At 41.4% G+C, this 24,367-nt stretch overlaps 1 protein-coding gene across 1 annotated transcript in view; it reads left to right on the forward strand.

Moving 5' to 3' along the window:
- The window catches only part of LOC145391464 (uncharacterized), a 161,289-nt gene that overhangs the window by 119,063 nt on the left and 17,859 nt on the right, over positions 1-24,367 (forward strand). The window contains exon 10 of the mRNA XM_080266079.1: positions 10,698-10,874. Coding sequence (XP_080122205.1) covers positions 10,698-10,874 — 177 coding nt within the window. The remainder of the gene's footprint in view (positions 1-10,697; positions 10,875-24,367) is intronic.

Here is a 24,367-nt window from a genome sequence, read left to right on the forward strand (position 1 = left end):
CTGGACAACTTGTACACTATCCCACTTCTCGCTCATTATTTGCAGCAGCAAGAGACTGGCATCTGCAGTACAGTGAAGAAAATCAGGCGGCACATGGTACAGGTGAGCAGGAAACTGGAAAGGAAGGAAGTAATGCTTTACCTTTTTTTTTTTTTTTTTTTTTATATAAATAACAGAACGGAGGAAGGAAAAACAAATGGGTAAAAAAAAAAAATAATCCATACACCAGATTACTGGTGTCCTCCGTTCATAAAATATCTGTAACAATTAGACTTGAACAGTTGTGGGTTGAAATTTGGAGGGAAAACAACTCTGGGGAAGCGAGTTCCAGAGAGATGCAGTTCGGGGAATGAAAGAATTCTGATATAGCAGAAGTTCTGCAATATGGTTGAGTGACATTCCAGTCATGAGCACTACCAGATGCCCGTGTAGCACGAGGGAAGGCATAGAGAGGTGGCACCATGGACGCAACTTCGTCTGAGCATTTGCCAAAAAAATATCTGTAAAATAATGAAAGGGAGACAACATTCCTTCTTACTTGCAGGGGAGGTAGTTTATATGTAATGGCAGGGTTGTTAATGATTCTAACAGCTTTATTCTGAATTTTGTCTAGTTGTCTTAATGCAACCTCTCCACAACCATTCCACAAGGGTGAGCAATATTCAAGCTGAGAGCGCACATGACTCTTATAAATTATAGCTAACTGCTCATCGGCGAAGAAGTTACGGACTCTGTACAATAATCCAAGTTTCTTTGAGGCGATTTTAGCAAGTGATCTGACATGAGAGGTCCAGCTGAGGGCACTGTTAAGTGAGACACCAAGAATTTCAATACTTTTGGAGATGGGAATATTAGTAGCACTGAAGGTAATGTACGAATCTGGCAATATCTGTCTATTAGTAAACTGTATATATTTAGTTTTACTAGCATTAAAAGAGACAAGGTTGTTTTGTCCCCATTCACTGATTGTAGATAGATCTTGATTTATGGAGATGGCTGCACTGAGTTGAGAGGTAGAGATATTAGACTTTGTAAATGGATGTCTGAGTGTGAATGAACTATGTAGTGTTGAGTCATCTGCATATGAGTGAATGGAATTGTGAGTGACAGATAAGAGATCGTTAATATGAACCAGAAATAGGGTTGGAGCCAGAACTGATCTCTGCGGCACGCCGGCGTTAATTGAGTGGAAATTCGAATATACATCATCTACTTTTACTCTTATTTTCCTGTCACTAAGATAAGAAGAAATCAAAGGAACAAAAGACGTTAGTCATAGCAAGGGAGTTTGGACAGCAGGGAACGGTGCCATACTCTGTCGAAAGCTTTAGAGATATCAAGAGCTACTGCATGAGTTTCTCCAAAAAGATCAATTGATTTGGATGGTATGAGTTAAGAGATTGAGTATGTCAATGGTGGATCTTTCGTGGCGAAAACCGTATTGTCTATCACTAATTAAGTTGTTGGATTCAAGATGTTTAACAACATGCTTATTAATTAAAGTTTCAAATACCTTACCAAGAGAAGATGTGACAGCTATTGGTCTGTAATTGGAGGGCTCAGTATCCTTGCATTTGGCACCACAACCACGAGGTAAACCTCCTTTCGACGGTTCATCGCCCCCTGATGCATATCAAAAGGACCATCGATTACTGCAGTGAAAGACATGTGCACATCTGGAAGTCTGAGGCTGTGATTGATTACAATATCAATATGTGTCAGGTAGACTAGTCGGATGCAATGATATCAAGCATCGAGTTTGCCAGGCCCACAATGAAGTGGTACAAGAAACTGTTCTTTCACCTGCTGGATGTAACAGTTTTGAATGCTCACCTCCTCCACGCCCACACCACAGGATCCAGCGACACTTTCGAGGACTTCAAAAGGGAGCTGTGCAGGGAGCTGATTGGCACCCATGGCAGTGATCGTGCCCCAAGAAAACATGTAGTTGGTGGAGAAAATCCCTTTTGCCTCACCGAATGTCATTTCCCAGACTTAGTGACGGCACCAGGTGCGAAGAGGAATCCCCAACACAGGTGTCACGTGTGCCAACACAGCACAGCATGGCCCAGAAAACAGCGAAAAGACTCACGTTATCAGTGTGCGGAGTGTGATGTGGGACTGTGCCTTACACTCTGCTTCAAAGAATACCACACTCTTATGCACTTCTGAACGACATGGTGTGTGTAATAAAAGATGGAAGTGAAATGTATATAATTGTAAAAATATGTAATGACGATTATCTCATAAGTATGTGTAATATGATAAAAAACTAGTGTTAGTGATATTATAACAGTAAGTGAAGTAAAATAAGTTATGTATGTATATGTCTGTGTGCAGGAAAATAAACTAAGTTAAAGGACACGGCACGAATATCTTGCCATGTGAGAAAAGAGAACGGTAGTGCATCGAGTGTGCGAGAAAAAACACCAAGAGTGCGTAGACTATGATAAGAAATATAAGTTATGTGGAAAACAAATATAATGTACAGTGCAGTATAATAGGTGTGGGCACAGACTTTCTACCTCAGAAAAGTAGAATAAGAACTATTACGAACATTATATGGGCAATCCAACGCACTCACTCACTTGTCATAATGTGCCAGCGTACATAACTATGTTTGGGTACACTCCCTATATCATCTATATACCGAACAAGATTGTCCGTGGCTTGAATAGCATAGTTACTGATGAAGAAAATGCAGAGCTTCTGCCTCCTCTTGTTCTGTGGCGGCGGTGGGCGGTGAAGTCTACGGACAATAATCCAAAGTTTTCAGCTGCCTACTTAGGAAGAATCGACCTCAAAATCGAACTAAATGGCTTCTATGAGTACTGTTATGGTTGTTCTCCATGTTTTCTCATCACTTCTAACCTATTTAGCAAAAAAAAAAAAAAGGTCAAAAATTTGCAAGCACCACGGCTCCATGAGGGTCCAAAGTCTGCCAGCAAGCAGCGTGTTAATGGCGGTTTTCTCGAATGTTACCTAATACAGCAACTAGGGGGAATATATTATACTTATTTTGATTTTTGGCATGGGAATGCGTGTGGGGAAACTGATCAAAATAAATTTGCTCCTGTAAGTTTCACACCACAGGTATCATAACACATCATGCAACACTATGCCTCCAGTATCACTCGTGCATGAGCTTTTTTATTACTTTATCTGCTTCCTTTGACGTGGTGATGAGGCCACACAAGGATTTTCCACTAATAAGAAGCCTTCTTAAATGACTCTTAGCCCCTCAATGACGTCAAATGATGTTTAGCCAATCAATGGCCACAGGCGTCTTTTGAGCGCAGACTTTAAAAAACTGCAAAAATTTGGGGGAAGTGAACGAATGTTCTGAATGTCTTCAGAATGACCTACACTACACTCCCATACACCTAGTGAAGCAGTTCAGAGCCTGCTGCTGTGATGAGTGGCTTTTCGATTTTTTTTGCTCTTGGCCAGGCCTAAACAAGCACAACTACACCCATTATCTTGACCCAGGCAGAAAATACAATCTTTGTTCTGTCTTCCAAAACACACATAACCACCTGTTTACGATTATGAATTAATACAGACACAACAAAAAGAGACATAAGTGAAAAATAAATTTTTGTCTTGGTATCTTTACCTATTTGTTCAGGTTTGTTGTACTGGTTTGGATCATTCGATGCAGTGCAACTTGTAGAAAGCTGTGAAAACTTTCAGAAAGTGAACGAACATCTGGGACATGAGACTGACCTTCACGCTCTCACACCTCATCTGTCATTGTCAGTTCACCAAATGCTTCTGTGACGAGTGGATATACGATTTTTTCACTCGTGGCCATGCCTAAACACACATAGGTACACGCATTATCTCGACTCAGACAGAAATTATCTTTTTCCTCCCTTGCAAAACACACACAACCACTCTGTTTATGATTGTAAATAAACAGGCATAAACCCAAAAAACATGAAAATAAAAGAAAAATTCATTTTTGTTTGCTATCTTTACCTATTTGCTCTGGTTTGTTGCACTGATTTGAATCATTTTACATATGCTTTGCCTTTTACAAACATAACAGGATATTTTTTTGTGTTCACGTAATGCTTTCGTGGGTGAAAAGAACTTCATTCTCTGCCTGCTAATCAGCTCGTGCAAGGTGCGAATGGCAGGTCGTCTCGCAATTCTGACGATGTAAAGTGTTGTGAAACATCCAGTTGTACCCTTTTACCCAGGCAGAAAATATCATACTTTCTCATACTCACGACAGACAGGTAGCAACATATATTGCGAACATAAGGAGGTAAAATGATAGAGAGAGGTGAATGTGTTATTATGGAAAAAAATACGTTTTCCCCGTCTGTAAACGTATTTATTTCTGCTTGGTATCTGTATTCGTAATAATTATACTTGTTCATAGTTCTGAAACTGCATTGCGATACTATTTTTAGCCATGGACGTGGTGTGGTGGCAGCAAGTTGCAACTCAACTTCCAATTGCTAATCGGATCTGACCCTACACTTTCATCTCCCATGGGAGAGCCTAACCTCAGGGGACGGGCTTTTTTTGCATTTAGGACTAAAAATTCAACCCTTTCCCTCCCCTTTCCAGGCATGGGCAAAACGATAACGCAAAAATTAACTCGACACTACTATAAACATATTCTATATCATAAAGGTGAAACAATATTCATAATATTTTTTTTTTCGAGCCAATCCTAACATATTATATACTGAAATCATTCGATATCATCATATCTAATATATGAGCAATATTGAGGGACCATTCACATTGTTTGGGAGATTCAAAAAAAAATTATATCAACACGTGCGATGTTGCAATGTGGCAGCACATCTCGGAGGAGAATATCTGTTGCCGATATTTCTGCAACTTTCTCACTCCACTGCAAGCCACACAATGGGTCTAGGAAGCTGGGATTTGCACTGTAAGGTGCGTCAGAACTTTCTATTCAATATGGCAAGAAAAAAAAATCAAATTTCGAAACCAGAAAATGGCCCCGGTGTCGGCCTGGGGTGCACATAAGATTCTGGACCCAAGGCCATGATGGGGTTAATCCAACACATCCTAAAAGAACTCGTTCTACTATTCAGCTAAAGTGGTTACTGGCATACAACAAATCTTTGGCAGTTCAGGCAGAAGAACTGTTCCATTTCAATAAGATATTTGTTAACAATATGATTCCGTATGTGTATTGATAAAAAAATATATATATATATATATATATATATATATATATATATATATATATATATATATATATATATATATATATATATATAACATAATTCCTTCAAAAATTTAGGCATTCTTCAAGAAGACGGTCATTTAGAGGGCGCTGACTTTATCAGAAAACTAAATAAACAAATAAAACTTAATAAACTAAAAAAAATGGAGATCTACAGTATACATTCTACTGCCATCTGCTTTGCGCATATGTGTTCGTAAGAATATTTGCTATCTATCTGTCTATCTATCTATCTATTGCCAGACGCCTCAATCCCTTTCGGGGTGGCCACAAACAAATCGCCTCCACGTCGCCCTGTCCCCTGCCATTTCACTGCCCTCATCCCAACTCACACCCCTCTCTCTCATATACCTCTCCACCCCATCCCTCCATCTCATCCTCGGCCTCACCCTCCCTCTTCCCCCCTCCACCTCACTCACACTCTCTTCATCAGTCTTTCACCCTCCATCCTCTCCACATGGCCAAATCACCTCAGAGTATTCCTCCTAACGCTTCCTATCACATCCACATCAACACCACAAAGCTCCTTTATATCCTTATTTGTCAGCCTATCTCTCCACGTGACTCCACAGGCTCCTCTTAAATAACTCATTTCCACTGCTCTCACTCTTGACTTGTGTCCTTCCAACAACATCCAAGCTTCACTTCCATACATTTGAGTTGGTATCACAAAACTGTCATGTAGTAATTTTTTCACTTTCATGCTCACTTCCCTGTTTCTTATCACTGTTTTCAAGGGACCAGCAACCTTTCTTCCCTGCTGTACCCTTTCAAGCATTTCATCCTCCAAACCTCCATCCTTACTCATCACACTACCCAAGTACTTAAACGTACTCACATTTTCCAATTCCTTACCATCCAACCTCGCTGTACATTCAATGACTTCACCTCTCGCAAAGACCATCACTTTACTCTTCCCTACATTCACCTTTAGATTCCGTTTCTTACACACTCACCCAAACTAATCCACCAAGCCTTGCAGCTCCCCTTCGTCTTCACTCAACAATACAGTATCATCTGCAAACAACAATACAGGGAGTTTCCAAACACTGCCCTCTCTCACCAGGGCCACTCCAACATCCACCTCCCTACCTTGTACCTCTTTCATTACCCCATTCATGTACAGATTGAACAACCATGGAGACATGACACATCCCTGTTTCAACCCAACCTTCAAAGAGAAAAATTCACTCAGTTCACCATCCACACACACTGCAGCTTTAGCACCATCATACATACTCTTCAAAGCATTCAACAACCTCCCATCTACTCCACGTATTCTTAATACTTTCCATAATCTCCATCTATTGACCCTGTCATATGCTTTCTCCAAAGCCATGAAAGCTGCATGCAACTTCTTTCCCTTCTCTAGAAACTTTTCCACTAAAGATCTAAGAATGAATATCTGATCTACACAACCTCTTCCCTTCCTAAAGCTTCCCTATTCTTCTCCAACTAATTCCTCTGTTCTTTCTCTAACTCTGTCAATAAGTATCCTACCATACACTTTTCCTATTATACTAAGAAGACAAATGCTCCTATGATTACCAAACACTTCTTTTTCCCCTGTTCCTTTGCACAAGGGAATAATTATACCTGACTCCCAATCCACCGGGACTCTACCTTCCTCCCAGGCCAATTTGCACATCTTCTACATCCATTCTACTACTATCTCTCCCCCATGCTTCACCATTTCACCACACACTCCAATTTAACTTTCTTCATTGCTTCCACAACTTCTATCCTACTGATTTCTTTCTGTCTTCTCACCTTCTTTCTTCTCCCAGCCATTCTCTAGCCACTTATACTCACATTACTTCCATCATCTATGTTCAACAATTCCTTAACCCAAGACGTCCCGTCGACATATGGGTACGTTGCAACATTATTTAACTGCCAGTTCCGACAATGTACTGGTATGTCGCGCAATTGCAAGGTTCATAATTTGCACAATTTTCAATTCTTGCGCGTGATCTTTGGTACGTATACACGGGACACCTTCCTCTATTCCTTTACAAGATGGCAGGCAGGGACAATGCCTTACACCGCATAACCTCCCCCTCCCCCGCATGCCATTGTCTCGGCAATTCACCTGTTACCAGTGACCTGTCCAATAAAGACATTCAGGGCCAGAGCGATTCCCCAGTCGATGACAATATGGAGGACAAAGTTTACATAGCATTAGAGGAAGAAACAGTCAGAAATGATGATCAGGTAATGTCACCAAAAATGGTCAGGTATGCTGATGGGTTAGTGAGTGAAACAATGCTTATAATGCCTATATTACTGTTTGAAAACCAATATACTCTCGTACTACATTTAAATTCGTACCAAATAAATAAATAAATACCGTTTATGAGTGGTGTGGAATAGTTACCCTCCCATAGAACTCGTTTTCTTTGGAGCCAGCCTGATATAAAACCCAGTAAGGTAAGGAGGTACTGCTACCTGTATTGAGTATTTTAAACCTCGGGTGAGCGATTTCTCTATGAATTTTCGATGTTTCTCACCAAAAGGGGAGGTTTTAGCCAAAAAAAAAAAAATCCAAAATAGCTTAGGATTGAGAGGTATTGGAGGTGTGAAATCGGTCAGGTCGTGACGAGTTAAAGTGTTCTCTCCATCTGCTCACCTTTTCTCCCTTCTCCATTAGTAATCTACCATTTTTATCTTTCACTCCCCTGCTAACTTCACTTCCACCCTGTCCTACTCTCTTCACCTCTTTCCAGAACATTTTCTTCCAATCCCTCCACTTTACACTCAAATTCCTTCCAAATTCCTCATCCACTCTCTTCTTACTCTGTCTTACTAATCTTTTCACCTCTTTCTTTCTACATATAGCTCTCTCTTCCGCCTCTCAACTTCTTCCACACCCCTATTTCTCATCCATTCATTGTATGCTTTCTTCTTTTGTGCCATAGCCTGTCTCACTTCTTCATTCCACCACGCTGTTCCTTGCACCCCCCTCCGTCTTCTCTTCATCCCACACACCACATCACATGCTGCACATATTTCTTCTGTGAATATCCTGCACACACCTTCCACGTCCCCCATCTGCTCCAATTCATTTTTACCCAAACGTTCCTCCACTTCTCTCTTATATTCTGGCTTTTTCTCATTCTCTTGTAACCTTTCCACTCTCCTTGCAATACTCCTTCTTCCTGTCCTTCCCTTCTTCTATTTCTCCATCTTATCTGGTTCTTTATTCTGGCCACCACCAAGTAGTGGTCAGAAAGTCCACTCCCCCAACCTCTATAAGCTCTTCCATCCATTACACATCTTCGCATCCTTTCATCCACACACACATAATCAACCATTGTCTTCCTTTCATTCAGTTCACCACCCACCCTTCTCATCACTCGTCATGTATACAGATGGATCACTTTGTGCCTGAAGAGGGTATTGGCTATCATCAACCCCCTCCCAGCACAAATGTCCATTAACGCACTGCCATTCTCATCTATCTCAGCAGGCACACCCAACTCACCAACTATTCCATCCACCTTCACATTCCCAACTTTACCATTCATATTACCAATCAAAAACACTCTCTCATTCCTTCCAAACTTTTCCATGCACACATCCACAGTTGTCCAGAACTCTTCCCTCAGTCTGCTTGCACGATCATGCGTTGGCGCATACACGCCACAATCGCCCACATTTGTATTCCAACTTTCAATCTTACCCACACAATCCTTGACCCAACTGATCCATACTCTCTTATGTTCTTCTTTCATCTTTCACTCACAACTATACACACTCCTTCTTTTGCCCTCTCATTCTCACCTACTCCTTCACATATCCCCCATCCATACTCCCATTCTCTCACACTCTCACTTCTCCATTTAGTTTCAGTTACGTCACATACATCAACTTTCGCATCCTCAAGCACCTGGACAATCTCTCTTTCACCTCATCATTCGCACCTCTTACATTCGATGTTGCTATTACCATGTCCTTTGTCCTGTCCTTGGTCGTCATCTTTTGGTCAGTTCTTGTCCGAGACTTCTTGGTCGTCTTTATAGTTAGTTGTTTTCCGGCTAGGGGCACTAACCTTCCGCCAATATTTACATAAATATATATTTACATAAATACTAAACACTGATAGCGTATGATATGCAAATACTGTCAGCAGTATTATAAAAAATTAACTCTTGTTTCACAGCTCCCAGTGGACAGCTATCCCTTCGGGTCGCCTGACAAGAAGGTCTGTCTCTTGGGGACTGCAGAGTAAGACATGCATCAGGAATGTAATGAGATGATTTTGCCATATGGAATGATGATGTGAGAAAGGCTGACCAGTTTATAAAAGCAAAAGTCATGGTACACTCAGTACAGGAAAATTCACAAATATTTGCAAAAAATACTGGCTTACAAGTGGTGGATTGATGTTGTAGCGAGTTGTTGATAAAAAAAAAGTTATACTTCAGTTATAGAGAATATATTTTTAACCAGTAATTCCAGATCCGTTAGTTCAGAATGTACAGGGCGTGTGAGTTGCTTCATTCTCACAAAATGTACTAAGAAATACTGCGCATGTTCTCTTCATCTATAATCTACTATGAGCATATTAATGTTTTAATTTAACAAAATAATATTTAATATTTGTGTGGCTCGCTAATAATGGTAAGTAAATATTTTATGCAGTAAAGTGAACAGCATTTAATATTTGCATAGCTGGCCAGCAATGTTAAATTAGAAGCTGTGTCATATATGGCAGTCACGATCGCCTATGAGAGGAGTGTCTGTCAGTTACAGTGACGACTCATGAGAATCTTGTTATAAAGAGTGACGATGTTACCACGATAACTGAAGAGCTATAGTTCTTGTTGGCTTATCTGGATGGCAGATGACCTTGTCAAGCGCTATTTTGAGTCGTTAAATAGTGCAAAAATGACCTGCACCACTGTTCCACAATATACTCTGTTTCCTTGAACTGGGAATACCAAGCATTAATCATATTTTCTGATGTTCATTTTCTCTGATACATAGCTAGCTTTCTTCATATCAGACCAATGGACACAGTATCAATGTGCCACTGTTAGCACTGCGGCCCCTCTAAAGAAGTCATTGTAACAGACGTCAGTCACAGATAATTGTGGTGAAATACACGACACAGTTTATGTATACTGTTAATATATAGATAGGTAGATAGAGTAGATATATATATATATATATATATATATATATATATATATATATATATATATATATATATATATATATATATATTATATACTGTTAGACGGCTGTGACAGTTTTCTCTTTTACTTTCCTATTTATCACATAGGAACTCTATGTTTCTCTCACAGAAGAGAAGAGATAAATGTAATTTGTTTCTTATTACTGATATTTGAGAATGAATTGACTGAAAGTACACACTGTAACTTTCAGTAGTCATTTACAGTCCCTATTTACAGAATGCAAAATTAATCAATCACTCTTAATCCGTGTGACATCCCAGACGGTGGTGAAGGAGATGAACCGGTTGGGCCTGTTGGTTGACCTGTCGCACGTGTCCCAGGCCACCATGAGGGAGGCCTTGGAGGCGTCCCGGGCGCCCGTCATTTTCAGCCACTCCTCCGTCTACGCCATTTGCAAGAACCCCAGGAACGTGCCCGACGACATCCTCGCTAAGGTGGTAAGTGCACCACTGGTCACCTGGTTCACTTGGCTTGGTCATTAATGAATTGGTTAGCATGGCTTAGTATAATGTCAGCTGTTTTAATTTTCGGGGTTTGGTAAAAATGAAGCCACGAAAATATAAGACTATTTCCGTGATCATGAAACAGTTATTTTCCCACTGCTTGGTCGGAAGACGTTTTAAATAATTTAAAAAAAAAAGAGCATGCCTATTTTTGGTTTGTTTATTACAGGATAGTTCTTAGAGGACTAACTGCAAAATGATGCGTCTACAGAACACCCACTTGTAAAACGGTCAGTAAGTACAAAAGGTGGAAGTTCACGCCTTCAGACACTTACAATATTCACAGCGCTCATCTCAGTAACTTATACCTTTTAACCTGTGACATGTAACAAACTCATGATCCTGGGTTACACGACCACTGTATCATCCAGGTTTCTAAAGTTACTTCTCTTAGGTGATATTCTAGATAAGAAGAGAGACAAATTTTTATTTTAAGTAGGGCAGTTTGACCTGCCTCCATCATCTTTATATTCTCCCTCCTGTTTGAAACGTTGCATGAGAATTTATCATCATGAATCCACTGCTGGATTTATCGACTGTTGGATAATCTCACCACTACTACAAGGTGAGATGTAAGTAATATCACTCTAAAAATGCAGTGGATGGGCTGATAAGGGGAGTCAAAGAACTGTCTGGTATTCAGTTATCACCTTATAACTCACTTTACCTACAGCCTTCTACATCAGCGTTCAGTTACTGTCACGAAGGTTGGAGATAAAATTTACATGTCGGGAAATTTGTCTCCAGGTGCCACACACAGTAGCAAAATTGGATTTTAATATAGATGACTATTTCAGCTAAATTTGTTGATCAAAAGATTTGGTGCTTCTAGGACTTACATCATCATCATCGTCTATTCCAGTGTTGCCCTATGAGGAGTGTAGGACTTACTATGTCGATAAATGTACTGTACATTGATGTTGATCATCAGACCACTCCTAGAGTGGTCCCTCTCCTGGTGACGACTTAACGAAATGTACTGAACCATTTTCTGACATTCTCTTCATTTCTGCAACATTCTTAGTCTTTCCCCTAATTTCCCATTTGTTAAGCACCACCTCTTCTCGAAACCTCCCTCTTTCTTACTGAGACTCAGATGTCCGAGACAACTCGTAGCAAACCCTTTTTTGTATTCTCCAAATTTCTCTGTACTTATTTAAAAACCGGTGCCGGTTTTTGCTTCTGTGCACACAACAACTTAAGTCGGCATGTTAGTGAACTTGGGCCTATTGAATTATTCACACTCTGACTTCGGTTCTCATGTAATTGTCTGACTACTAGTAAATACATTTATGTTGTTCACTTATCTCCCAGTCCTACTGACTGTACCAGATTCTTTCCCTGCCCTACTTCTGAAGTGGACCACATTCATTAGAATTCTCACTTTCCTGAATTCTCCATTTTACGTTATTTCACTGTTCACCACCACCTTTCACTCCTCTCTTCTCTCACTTATTTGTCTGATAATCGCACCTACCTTCTTTTCTATCGTTAATGATATTGAGCACCTGCTTTAGCACATTGTCCTATCCCTGACAGCAAGAAAGAGTTGAAACATACTATAGCATTTTCTCACAACTAACCCTTCAACTTATTCTTTCATCCGGTTTCTGTCTGTTGGACTCCTCTGATCACACTCTTACCTCTGTAGACAGTTCTGTCGCTAAAATAAGACCTGTGGATCCTCCCAAGAGAAGCGGGGTCGGAGGCATTTTGGGAGGCCATTTAGGCAGTACTACTTATATTTTCCTTGGGATGTTCATTGCTTTCATGGTCAAAGGCTCTCTGATTTTGCTTCGCACATTACGGACGTTATCCTCTTGGGCATGGATGCTTTCGTTTCTCTTACTTCCGACAAATAAAAAAACATTTGTCACAGTTGGTCCAGCATTGACTGCAAGAAGGAGGTATAAATGAATGAATGAATAAGTGAAAATGTGACATGCCAGCGCAACAGCAGAGGTCATATGCTGCCGAACAAAAACATTAAAAGAAAATCAAAATATATAAAAAATGATAAAAAGTGAAAAGAAAAACGATGCATAAAAGAAACCAACAGTATACAAGAAACAACCAAAACTAAAAACATGGTGGAAATATAGAGGTTAAAACTAGCACAGTATCATTAAAACACAAACTAAAATATGGTAAAGCCCCACAGCTTGTGGAGAAGTCCAAAAATCAACACAAAGGAGAAGGTGCCTCCCCCCGTTGCACAAGCCTCTTCCCCAAGCACCAAGGAGAGAAGGTACTATCCTTCCCCGGTTTAGAATCCAGAAAGGTACTGTCGAAGAAGGTCCCCAAGACTGGGGCATTCCACAAGAAGATGCCACACAGTCAAAGGAACCAGACAGTCATCACAATAGGAGGGGGGGGGGCCTCTCCATTAAAAAAGCATAACTCAATCTAGTGTGGCAAATCTGGAGACGGGCCAAAGCTGTTTCCCACTGTTAAGATAGTCCCACATACCCCCTATTGCCCAGGTTCTGACGAATGCTGCAGAATTTGTTTGCCCCTACTGCATCCCACCTTCTCTGCCAGCAGTGATGGACAGCCTCCACAGTGGCTGTACATAAATCCTCGGATGGGACACGGTAATGAGGCGAGGAAGGGTGAGAGGCAGCAGCTCTCACCAAAGAGTCAGCACGCTCATTGCCCACGACCTCCACATGTGCAGGGACCCAACACAGTTGTACAGAGTATCCTCGCCTACCTAATAAGTAGAGCCACTCCAAGACAGACAGGACTAGGGGATGTGATGGAAAGCCATGAGACAAAGCTTGTAGGGTACTGGCTGAGTCACTAAAAATGGTAAAAGAAGCTGGAGGAAAACTAAAAATCAATTTAACTGTGACTAATATGGCAGTAAGTTCAGCGGTAAAAACAGATGCAGAAGGAGGGAGACTCCCACCACGGCTAAAATCACGAAAAATGACACCAAAGCCTGTCCCCACATGGGATTTAGAGCCATCAGTATATACAGGAATTGAGTCACTGTGAGCAGAGGCATGTTCTAAAAAGTAGGACAAAGCTGCCTGTGAGGAAAGGGAGGCCTTCCTTTCAAGGATGTAATTGCACGGTAGCACCTCTGGGAGAAGCCAGGGAGCCACCTGGGGGACACGCATAGGGCAGACAGGGGAGGACTGAACACCCAACTCCCTCATGGCAGCCCTCACTCTGTATCCATATGGGTGTGAATAGTGAGGGTGGGTGTCATAAAAGGGGAGAAGAGCGACCTCGGAGACAGCCTTACAACTCAGTGAGGCTGGAAAATGGTGAAGGCAGTGCCAACACTGCACCATTAAGGACTGCCGGCGGAGATCCAGTGGCAGTTCATTTGCATCAACCAATAGACTTTCAGTCGGGGAAGACCGGAAAGCCCCAGTTGACAGTCGAATCCCAGCATGATGGACCGAATTTAGTGGCCACAGCCTTGCCTCAGTAGCAGAAGAGTATACCACACACCCATAGTCCAGTTTGCTCCTTACTAAGGCACGGTAAAGGTGGAACAGGATGGTTCTGTCAGCACCCCAAGAGTCAATAGGAGTGACACGGCACAAAGGCATGAGAGCTGTAAGTAACGGATATGTGGTACCCAGCTCATTTTCCTGTCAAAAACAAGCCCAAGAAACCTTGTCTCACATCACATCCTGTGGCCATATAATTGGAGGTCTGGGTCTGGGTGAACACCTCTCAAACGGCAGAAATGCAGGGCCACTGTCTCTGATGGGGAGAAACGGAAGCCATGCATGGTGGCCCACCGAGAGACCCTGTCCAGAGCAAGCTGCATGCGACATTTAGCCACAGACATTCAGGGAGCAGCATACCATAGAGCCGAATCAACAAACAGTGAGGCTGACATCCCTTCTGGAATTGAAGACATAGTACCGTTCAATGCTAGAGCAAAAAGGGTCACACTGAGGACACTTCCTTGAGGCACCCCTTCCTCCTGAGGGTGCGAAGGAGACAAGGTGCCACCAACCCTAACCCTGAATGAACAGTCACACAGAAAATTTAATATAAATACAAGCAGCCTGCTACATAAACCTAAAGAATGGAGTTGTTGGAAGATACCAAACCGGCATGTAGTATCATATGCCTTTTCTAGGTCAAAGATAACGCACACTAGATGCTGCTGCCTAGCAAAAGGATCACATGCTGCAGCCTTAAGATGGATTATTGCATCTATTGTTGAGTGACATTTTCGAAAACCAGACTGACATGGAGAGAGACATTCATTCCTTTCTAGGAAATACATTAGGCATGTGTTGACCATTTTCTCAAATAATTTACACAAGGAAGATGTTAAGGCAATTGGCCGATATTCCAGGAGACTGTAACCTGTCTTCCCTGACTTCTGGAATGGCAGGACAATAGCCTCATACCAAGAGGAGGGAAGAGAAGATTCCTTCCAGAATCTATTAAAAAGGCTGAGAAGAAAGGACAGTGCATCATCACTCAGGTACCAGAGCATTGCATAGAGAATATCATCTGGCCCTGGTGAGGTGTCATGGCAAAGAGAAAGGGCAGATTGGAGTTCACGAGAAGAGAAAGGGAGGTTGTAGGACTCCACATTCCCTGAACGGAAGTCCAGCACCCTTGCCTCCTCTATCTCCCATTGTCTGGCAAAATTTGGTGAGCTATTATCTCTCTAACTGACCGCTGCAAAGGCAGATGCAAAGATATCGGCTACAACTGCACGGTCACTAACAGGTTCACCATTAGACATCAGCACAGGGAACCTGCCTTGAGTGAATCTGCTGGAAATCTTTCACACCCTCTTCCACACCTGAGACATTGGAGTCTTTGAGTTTACAGATGACACATAAGCCAGCCAAGAGTCCTGCCCAGCTTGTTTCAGTACCCAACAAGCCTTAGCCCGCACCCTTCTGAACTCGACAAGATTATGTTCTGTCCTGCATCTACGATAATGGAAGAAAGCTAACTTCTTAGCACGTACAGCAGCACTGCAATCCTCATTCCACCATGGGACAAGTTGATAGCGATACGTGCCAGAGGTTTTAGGAACAGCATGAAGGGCAGCAGAATGCAGAACTGAAGTAAAGAACGAAACACTCTCATCAATATGCGGAAAGTCTTCTACTGAGACATTATCACAAATCAGAGAGGTGAAAAGGAATCATTCTGCCTTATCCACTCTCCACCTCGGTAAACGAGAACAGGTACTAGATACTGCTGCAGTAAGGAGGATGGGAAAGTGATCACATCCATGGAGATCCTTCATAACCTCCCAGGTAAAGTCCAGGAGACAGTCAGAAGAGCAGATAGAGAAGTCAGTTGCAGTAAATGAACTTGTTTGGGGATGAAAATGTGTAAACACCCCAGTATTGAACAGGGCATGATCCTCATCCTCCACTAAGGATGCCAACAAACTCCCATGTTGATTAACAAGACAGTTGCCTCCCACAAAGGGTGGCGACCATTAAAGTATTCCATGAGAAGAAAGGGCATAGGTAACTGATCAAGAAGGTACTCAAGTTCCACCCTACTGACTGCTGTGTTGGGTGGTAAATAAATGGAACACTCTGTATACCAGCGGTGGGCACATAACCGCACAGCAACACACTGGAGGTCAGACTGGAGGTGGACTAGCTGATGAGGGATATCAACTCTCACCAAAACAGCACTACCCCCAGCAGGACCCTGGGTTGGCGCTGAATACAAAGCTTTGTACCCAGGTGGTGCATGGGGAGCGGCAAACCCTACAAGAGTTTCCTGGAGACACACACACACAGGGGAACAAATCAGGAGGGTCCACAGCTCCTCCCAATTACCACGCAGCCCTCGACAATTCCATTGTAGTATACTGGCTGAGAATGCCATAGTACCCATACTGAGGGAAGAATCAGGATGAGGGGCGAGGCAGTCTTGCCCTTCCAACGGGTTTGGATTGATGCTTATGAGAGCTCTTTGGAGGAGCCTGTCCAGCACTAGAAACCCGCATCAGCTGTTTAACATCCGAAGGCAAACATGAAGATGAGGAAATAAGCTTTACAACACTCCTTCTCGGAGTGGGCATACCAGTTTGTTTGGAAGGTGGCTTGGGGGCCGCCTTTGAAGATGTAGGATGACCAGTGCCCTCACGAGAAGCCCTCGAAGTGGAAATAGAGTCCGTAGGACTCAAATCATTTGAGAAGACCATCCTATGCTTCAGATCTGAAGGACCAATGGGTTATCCAACAACATCTCAAGGTGGGGACCGGACCAGAGCTGAATCATCAGCTTCAGCTGTCACCTGGCTAGATCCCTCTGCCAGCTGGACAGAGGGAACAGGAGAGGTTTCGACAGAAGGATCAACAACAGAGACCTTAGGTGGCCAGTCTTCATATTCAGAGGACTCTGATGAAAAACGGCGATGTTTGCCAAGTATAGATGGAGCCTCGGGCATACTGGCTACGACAAGAGGATTCCGGTCAACGTGGACATCTGCCTCCACCACAGAAGTTTGCAAGTCGTCAGCCACCAGAGTGGGGACCGAAACAGTCACGGTCAGGCAAACATCATTCTCACCAACAGTACTAACCATGAGGACAGCATCCCGCAAATCACGAGTTGAAGTGGGTACTGGAATAGGTCAAGGCTGCCTCTGAGATACATTGGGGCAGACTGGCGTTCCAGAAATGACAGGAGCATAAGTAATCCCGGGCTGAAAGAAGAGAGTCTGGGCTCTCCTTTTTGCTTCAGGAAATGAAATCCTCTCACATGTATGAACGGACAGAATCTCCTTTTCCATGCAGTATTTTGGACAGCTTTTAGAAGAGACAGCATGAGGACATCCACAGTGATAGCATTTAAGGGGTCCTGAACAATCACTGGTATGGCTCGATCCACCACAGAAGACCCAAACACCATGGAGGCCAGCTTGTGCATGATGACAAAAGTTGCTGACATGTCCATACCCAAGACAATGGAAACACCACCTTGGGGTCGGCACATATGCCTTAACAGGAAGTGACAGCCAAGCCAGCTTCACTGATCTAGGTAAAGTCAACCTGTCAAAAGTTAAGAAAAGGGTCGGGGTTGTGGTCAGGACACCATCAATTTTTTTCTGTAGTCACTCAATCGAGATCACACCAGGGGCCTGGAAAGGCTCCAGCGTGGCAATAAGTGATGCAGAGTCTGAAGAATGGCCAGGAACAGATGCACGGTCGTCAACATGATTTGTATTAAAACTATCCATAGATACTCATATACACTTCATTTCCCACCCCTCCACCCACCACGGAGCCCAACAAGGGGAGGTCATATGCCAGGGATAAACACCACTGGCGACCCCAGAGGTAGCAGGAGAGTATACACGGGTAACTACCAGGGGACCTGGGCAAGGGTGACTCCAGGACGATAGGAGTCACCAAGCCCCTAGGTGCCCACTTGACCCTTGCCAACACATGACCAGCCAATTGACCTGGTCGGGCCCACCAGGCCGCCCATCTAGCCAGAATAAGGGACCAAAGAGGTGTACTGCTAGCTGCAGAGCACGTCATGCAGCATTGCTCAACCCCCAGGACTCCTGTCTCCCAGCATTACGGGATGCCACGCATAGCAAACATGTGGGGAGGCAACAGTCCCACCCTAGATGGCAAATGGGCACTGACTAACATCACCAGCAGGCCTCCTCCACCAGTGATGCAGGGGGGTGCTTGGTCCACGTGGCCGACAAATGCCGAACCCTACAAAGGTAGGCATGCCTCCAAAGTAGGTGGCACAACCAACCGTGCTTCAAGCCCCGCCACCATGTCTAGGTGACCCCCACAGCAGGGCAAGAAGTAGGTGGCTTACAAGTGGTATCAGGTTCAGCTTAACCCTGAATTTCGATCTTTGCAAGTTTTTGCCCGCACACAGGCTTTTCGTCTTGCACACACACACACACACACACACACACACACACACACATATACATATACACACACACACACACACACACACACACACACACACACACACACACACACACACACACACACACACATATATATATATATATATATATATATATACAGATGCAATAGATTCACCATGGGGGAAGCGTAGTCTCAATATGAAGATAAACACCAACGTAATCAGGAACATCTTTAATAAATTGGTGACGTTTCGACAACTCGTTTGTCATTTTCAAACCTATAGAAAATACAATAAAATCAAAGTAAACACTATGTCTATGATAAAAATACGAAAACTAAAGTAAAAAAACAAAGTAAAACACAATGTCTAATAAAATACAAGTGAAGAATTATTATGATAAGATGAGGAATTATACATAGCTAACGTTGGTGGGATGCTACTAAGTACAAGGAAAATTTAAACAGAAATACATGTAATAAGACAATACATAAGTCAAACCTTAAAAACAGAGAAGGGGCGTGGAGCAGTCGTGTGTGCCCAGTGTGGGCTGTAGGTGGTGAGTGAGGAGTGATTCAGCCAGGAGGCGTGTTACCTCGTCACGACAAGCGTGGATAACAGAAAAATCAGATTCGCTTATGGGATGGCCTAAGGCTTCACAGCAATTTCGGATGGCAGAGAAAGGTGGCTTAGCCATAGGTAGACCGGTTCTATATGACCGTCCCCGATGTTCTGCAATTCTTACTCGTAATTGCCTCTTTGTCTGTCCAATATAAGACGCATTACAGCGACTACAGTTATAATTATAGACAACAGAGGATTGCAGAGCGTCAGGGATTCGGTCTTTATGTTTGAACCATTGTCCAATGGTGTTGCTGGGTTTGAAAATTGTTCTAAGACATACTTGAGGGAAAAATTCCCTAACTAAACGCGATATATTATTACGTATGGAAAAACTTTTTGGACCTAAAAATGGCAAGATACAATATACAGGTGATTTGTTTGCTGTGAGTTTAGGAGTAGGTGGGTTACGGATCTTATTTAGTTGTCTTCCCATATGGGTTTGTGTGAAAGACATTGGGAAACCATTAGAGAACAATGTTTTCGTAAGAAAACTTCAATTCCTGAGTGTAAAGCAGAATAGGATGAACAAATATTATAAGCTCTGGTCAGCAGGGTCGACACCAAATTGCGTTTAAACTGAATTGGGATTGCTGAGTTGAATTTCATGGTTAATCCTGTGAAAGTGGGTTTGCGGTATACTGAAGTGATGAAGGAATTAGTAGTTTTTTGGACTAGTATATCAAGAAAGGGAAGTTTGTTGTTTTCTTCAATATCAGAAGTGAAATGAATGTTAGCATGCCTCGAGTTTAAATAGTTTAGAAAAGAGGGATGTGGTCTGGAGAACTAAACAATAAAAATGTATCGTCGATATATCTACGGTAGAGGAGAGGTTTGAAATGGGAGGGGCATTGCTGTAGCCAGTTTGTCTCATGGTAACACAAAAATGCGTTTGCTAAGCAGGGACCTAGGGGATTCCCCATCACCACTCCATCAATTTGCTTATAAGATTTTCCGTTGAAAAGGAAAAGACAATCTTTAGAAGCGAGAGACAGTAATTTACGGAACTGGTTCATATTAAATCCATCTATTATTTTCTTGTGTTTAAATACTTGTTTGGTGCAAATGTCTATAGTTTCATAAAGAGGAATATTAGTGAACAGGGACTTTATATCGAAAGAAGCCATAGTACAGTGGTCAACATCGTAGTTACAAATCTCCTTAGCGAAAGTAAATGAATCTTTAACCGTATAGCAATTTTTAGTGATGGGGGTAATCATAGGTACAAGAAATTTAGATATGTTATAGCTAACAGTCCCAATGGCAGAGAGAATGGGTCTAACTGGACAGTTCTGTTTATGTACTTTAGGGAGCCCATACATGACTCCTGGTGTAGCGCCAGATACGTATAATTTTGAGTACACTTCATTACTAATTACTCCATCAGACTTCAGCTTCCTTAGGAAATTGTTTACTTAATCTTCACTTTTCAGGGTCAAAGAAAATTCATCATCATTTACGATTTTGAACTTTGAACCATCATTAAGAATTTCAGACATTTTACACAGATAATCAGTCCTGTCCAGAATTACGACACCATTTCCTTTGTCTGGTTTAGTTATGATAATAGAAACATCATCTTTTAAACTTTTCAACACATTAATTTGCTCTCGTGTGACATTACTGCAAGAATAATTTGAAGAATAAAAACTAGTAAAAGCTATGTGCTTCAAGCTATTCTTTAAAAAATCATAAGTTCTACCACTACCTTGATAAAAAGAATGAGCAGACAAGTTCTTAAAAAATCGTTCAAATCCAAGAAAATGCGGGAGGAACCTGGGCTTTGGGGTGTGAATGGCATACTTTAAACCCTTACACAAAATGGATTTTTCTGCACTAGTCAGCTGTCTACTAGAATAATTAAAAATCACTTTATCATGGGGTACACTATCGGGGTTAACAAATCCTAATGTCCGTAATTTACGTTGCTGAGTGAATTTAACACGAGATATAGAGTTCCCATTAGTTCTCTCTATAAGATTAGTCAAATGGGTAAAGTCAAAAAATGATACAGATTTTTTCAGTGAAGATAATGAACATGTTAATTTGTTTTTATGAACCCTAAGTAGACGTTGTTTACTCTTCACCTCGTATGTAATCTTATAGAGAGAACTAATGGGAACTCTATATCTCGTGTTAAATTCACTCAGCAACGTAAATTACGGACATTAGGATTTGTTAACCCCGATAGTGTACCCCATGATAAAGTGATTTTTAATTATTCTAGTAGACAGCTGACTAGTGCAGAAAAATCCATTTTGTGTAAGGGTTTAAAGTATGCCATTCACACCCCAAAGCCCAGGTTCCTCCCGCATTTTCTTGGATTTGAACGATTTTTTAAGAACTTGTCTGCTCATTCTTTTTATCAAGGTAGTGGTAGAACTTATGATTTTTTAAAGAATAGCTTGAAGCACATAGCTTTTACTAGTTTTTATTCTTCAAATTATTCTTGCAGTAATGTCACACGAGAGCAAATTAATGTGTTGAAAAGTTTAAAAGATGATGTTTCTATTATCATAACTAAACCAGACAAAGGAAATGGTGTCGTAATTCTGGACAGGAACTGATTATCTGTGTAAAATGTCTGAAATTCTTAATGATGGTTCAAAGTTCAAAATCGTAAATGATGATGAATTTTCTTTGACCCTGAAAAGTGAAGATTAAGTAAACAATTTCCTAAGGAGGCTGAAGTCTGATGGAGTAATTAGTAATGAAGTGTACTCAAATTATACGTATCTGGCGCTACACCAGGAGTCATGTATGGGCTCCCTAAAGTACATAAACAGAACTGTCCAGTTAGACCCATTCTCTCTGCCATTGGGACTGTTAGCTATAACATATCTAAATTTCTTTGTACCTATGATTACCCCCATCACTAAAAATTGCTATACGGTTAAAGATTCATTTACTTTCGCTAAGGAGATTTGTAACTACGATGTTGACCACTGTACTATGGCTTCTTTCGATATAAAAGTCCCTGTTCACTAATATTCCTCTTTATGAAACTATAGACATTTGCACCAAACAAGTATTTAAACACAAGAAAATAATAGATGGATTTAATATGAACCAGTTCCGTAAATTACTGTCTCTGCTTCAAAGATTGTCTTTTCCTTTTCAACGGAAAATCTTATAAGCAAATTGATGGAGTGGTGATGGGGAATCCCCTAGGTCCCTGCTTAGCAAACGCATTTTTGTGTTACCATGAGACAAACTGGCTACAGCAATGCCCCTCCCATTTCAAACCTCTCCTCTACCGTAGATATATCGACGATACATTTTTATTGTTTAGTTCTCCAGACCACATCCCTCTTTTCAAACTATTTAAACTCGAGGCATGCTAACATTCATTTCACTTCTGATATTGAAGAAAACAACAAACTTCCCTTTCTTGATATACTAGTCCAAAAAACTACTAATTCCTTCATCACTTCAGTATACCGCAAACCCACTTTCACAGGATTAACCATGAAATTCAACTCAGCAATCCCAATTCAGTTTAAACGCAATTTGGTGTCGACCCTGCTGACCAGAGCTTATAATATTTGTTCATCCTATTCTGCTTTACACTCGGAATTGAGTTTTCTTACGAAAACATTGTTCTCTAATGGTTTCCCAATGTCTTTCACACAAACCCATATGGGAAGACAACTAAATAAGATCCGTAACCCACCTACTCCTAAACTCACAGCAAACAAATCACCTGTATATTGTATCTTGCCCCTTCTCTGTTTTTAAGGTTTGACTTATGTATTGTCTTATTACATGTATTTCTGTTTAAATTTTCCTTTTACTTAGTAGCATCCCACCAACGTTAGCTATGTATAATTCATTTCCTCATCTTATCATAATAATTCTTCACTTGTATTTTATTAGACATTATGTTTTACTTTGTGTTTTTACTTTAGTTTTCGTATTTTTATCATAGACATAGTGTTTACATTGATTTTATTGTATTTTCTATATGTTTGAAAATGACAAACGAGTTGTCGAAACGTCACCAATTTATTAAAGATGTTCCTGATTATGTTGGTGTTTATCTTTATATATATATATATATATATATATATATATATATATATATATATATATATATATATACATATATATAAATATATACATCACCCAGTGGCTTTAAAAGTCTCGATTTCCAAAGTCTTTGACTCATCCTTAACAGGAAGATTTTCAAACTTCGTTTTTCTCTTAACCTTCTTTCCGACCGCCAGTATGCGTTCCACCAGGAATGCTTCACTGGCGATCTTCTTTCCCTTATTGCTGGTAATGTGGACATCCTCCTTTCAGGAACTGGGCAATGTGTTTGCCATGGCACTTGATGCCTCAAAGGCTTTCAACCGAATGTAGCACAAATCATAATTTTTAAACTGTGCTCTTTCAGTTTCCATCCCGCCCTCTGTGCCTTCATCTCAAGCTTCCTCTCTGGTTATTCAGTATTTACTAATGTGGATGGCCATTATTTATTTTTCAAAGCTGTTATCGGTGGTTTTCCTCAGGGTTCTGTTCTGACATTTTTCCTTTCTTCCTTCTATTCACCAATTATCTTTTGAATTGCAATCCTGTGTAATTCACTCATATGCTGATGACCCCAACCTTCACATTTCCAACCGCTTCTCTCTGCGTCCGTCACAGTAGTTGCTACAATAGGTACTGTATGGCACGTGTAATTTCTGACTTGGCTATCATTTCCGACCAGGCTAAAAACAGCAACAAAGAAATTGCTGTTCAGTGCAACAAAAACGAATTTCCTACATATTTCAGCCAGTTAAACTATCCCACAGGGAAATCCTTTAATATTTAGCAGCACAAATTCTCAGTCCTTCGCCATCGCTTATCCCTGAGTCTCCTATTCTCTGAACCTATCATGGAAATATCATATTATCCACTGTGTAAGAGCTGCTTCTGTGAGATCAAATTAACTAAGCCAGCTC

Source organism: Coenobita brevimanus, chromosome 18 (genome assembly GCF_032717465.1).
Source record: "Coenobita brevimanus isolate Jiangsu-jjx chromosome 18, ASM3271746v2, whole genome shotgun sequence".
In the NCBI taxonomy this organism is placed as follows: Eukaryota; Metazoa; Arthropoda; class Malacostraca; order Decapoda; family Coenobitidae; genus Coenobita; species Coenobita brevimanus.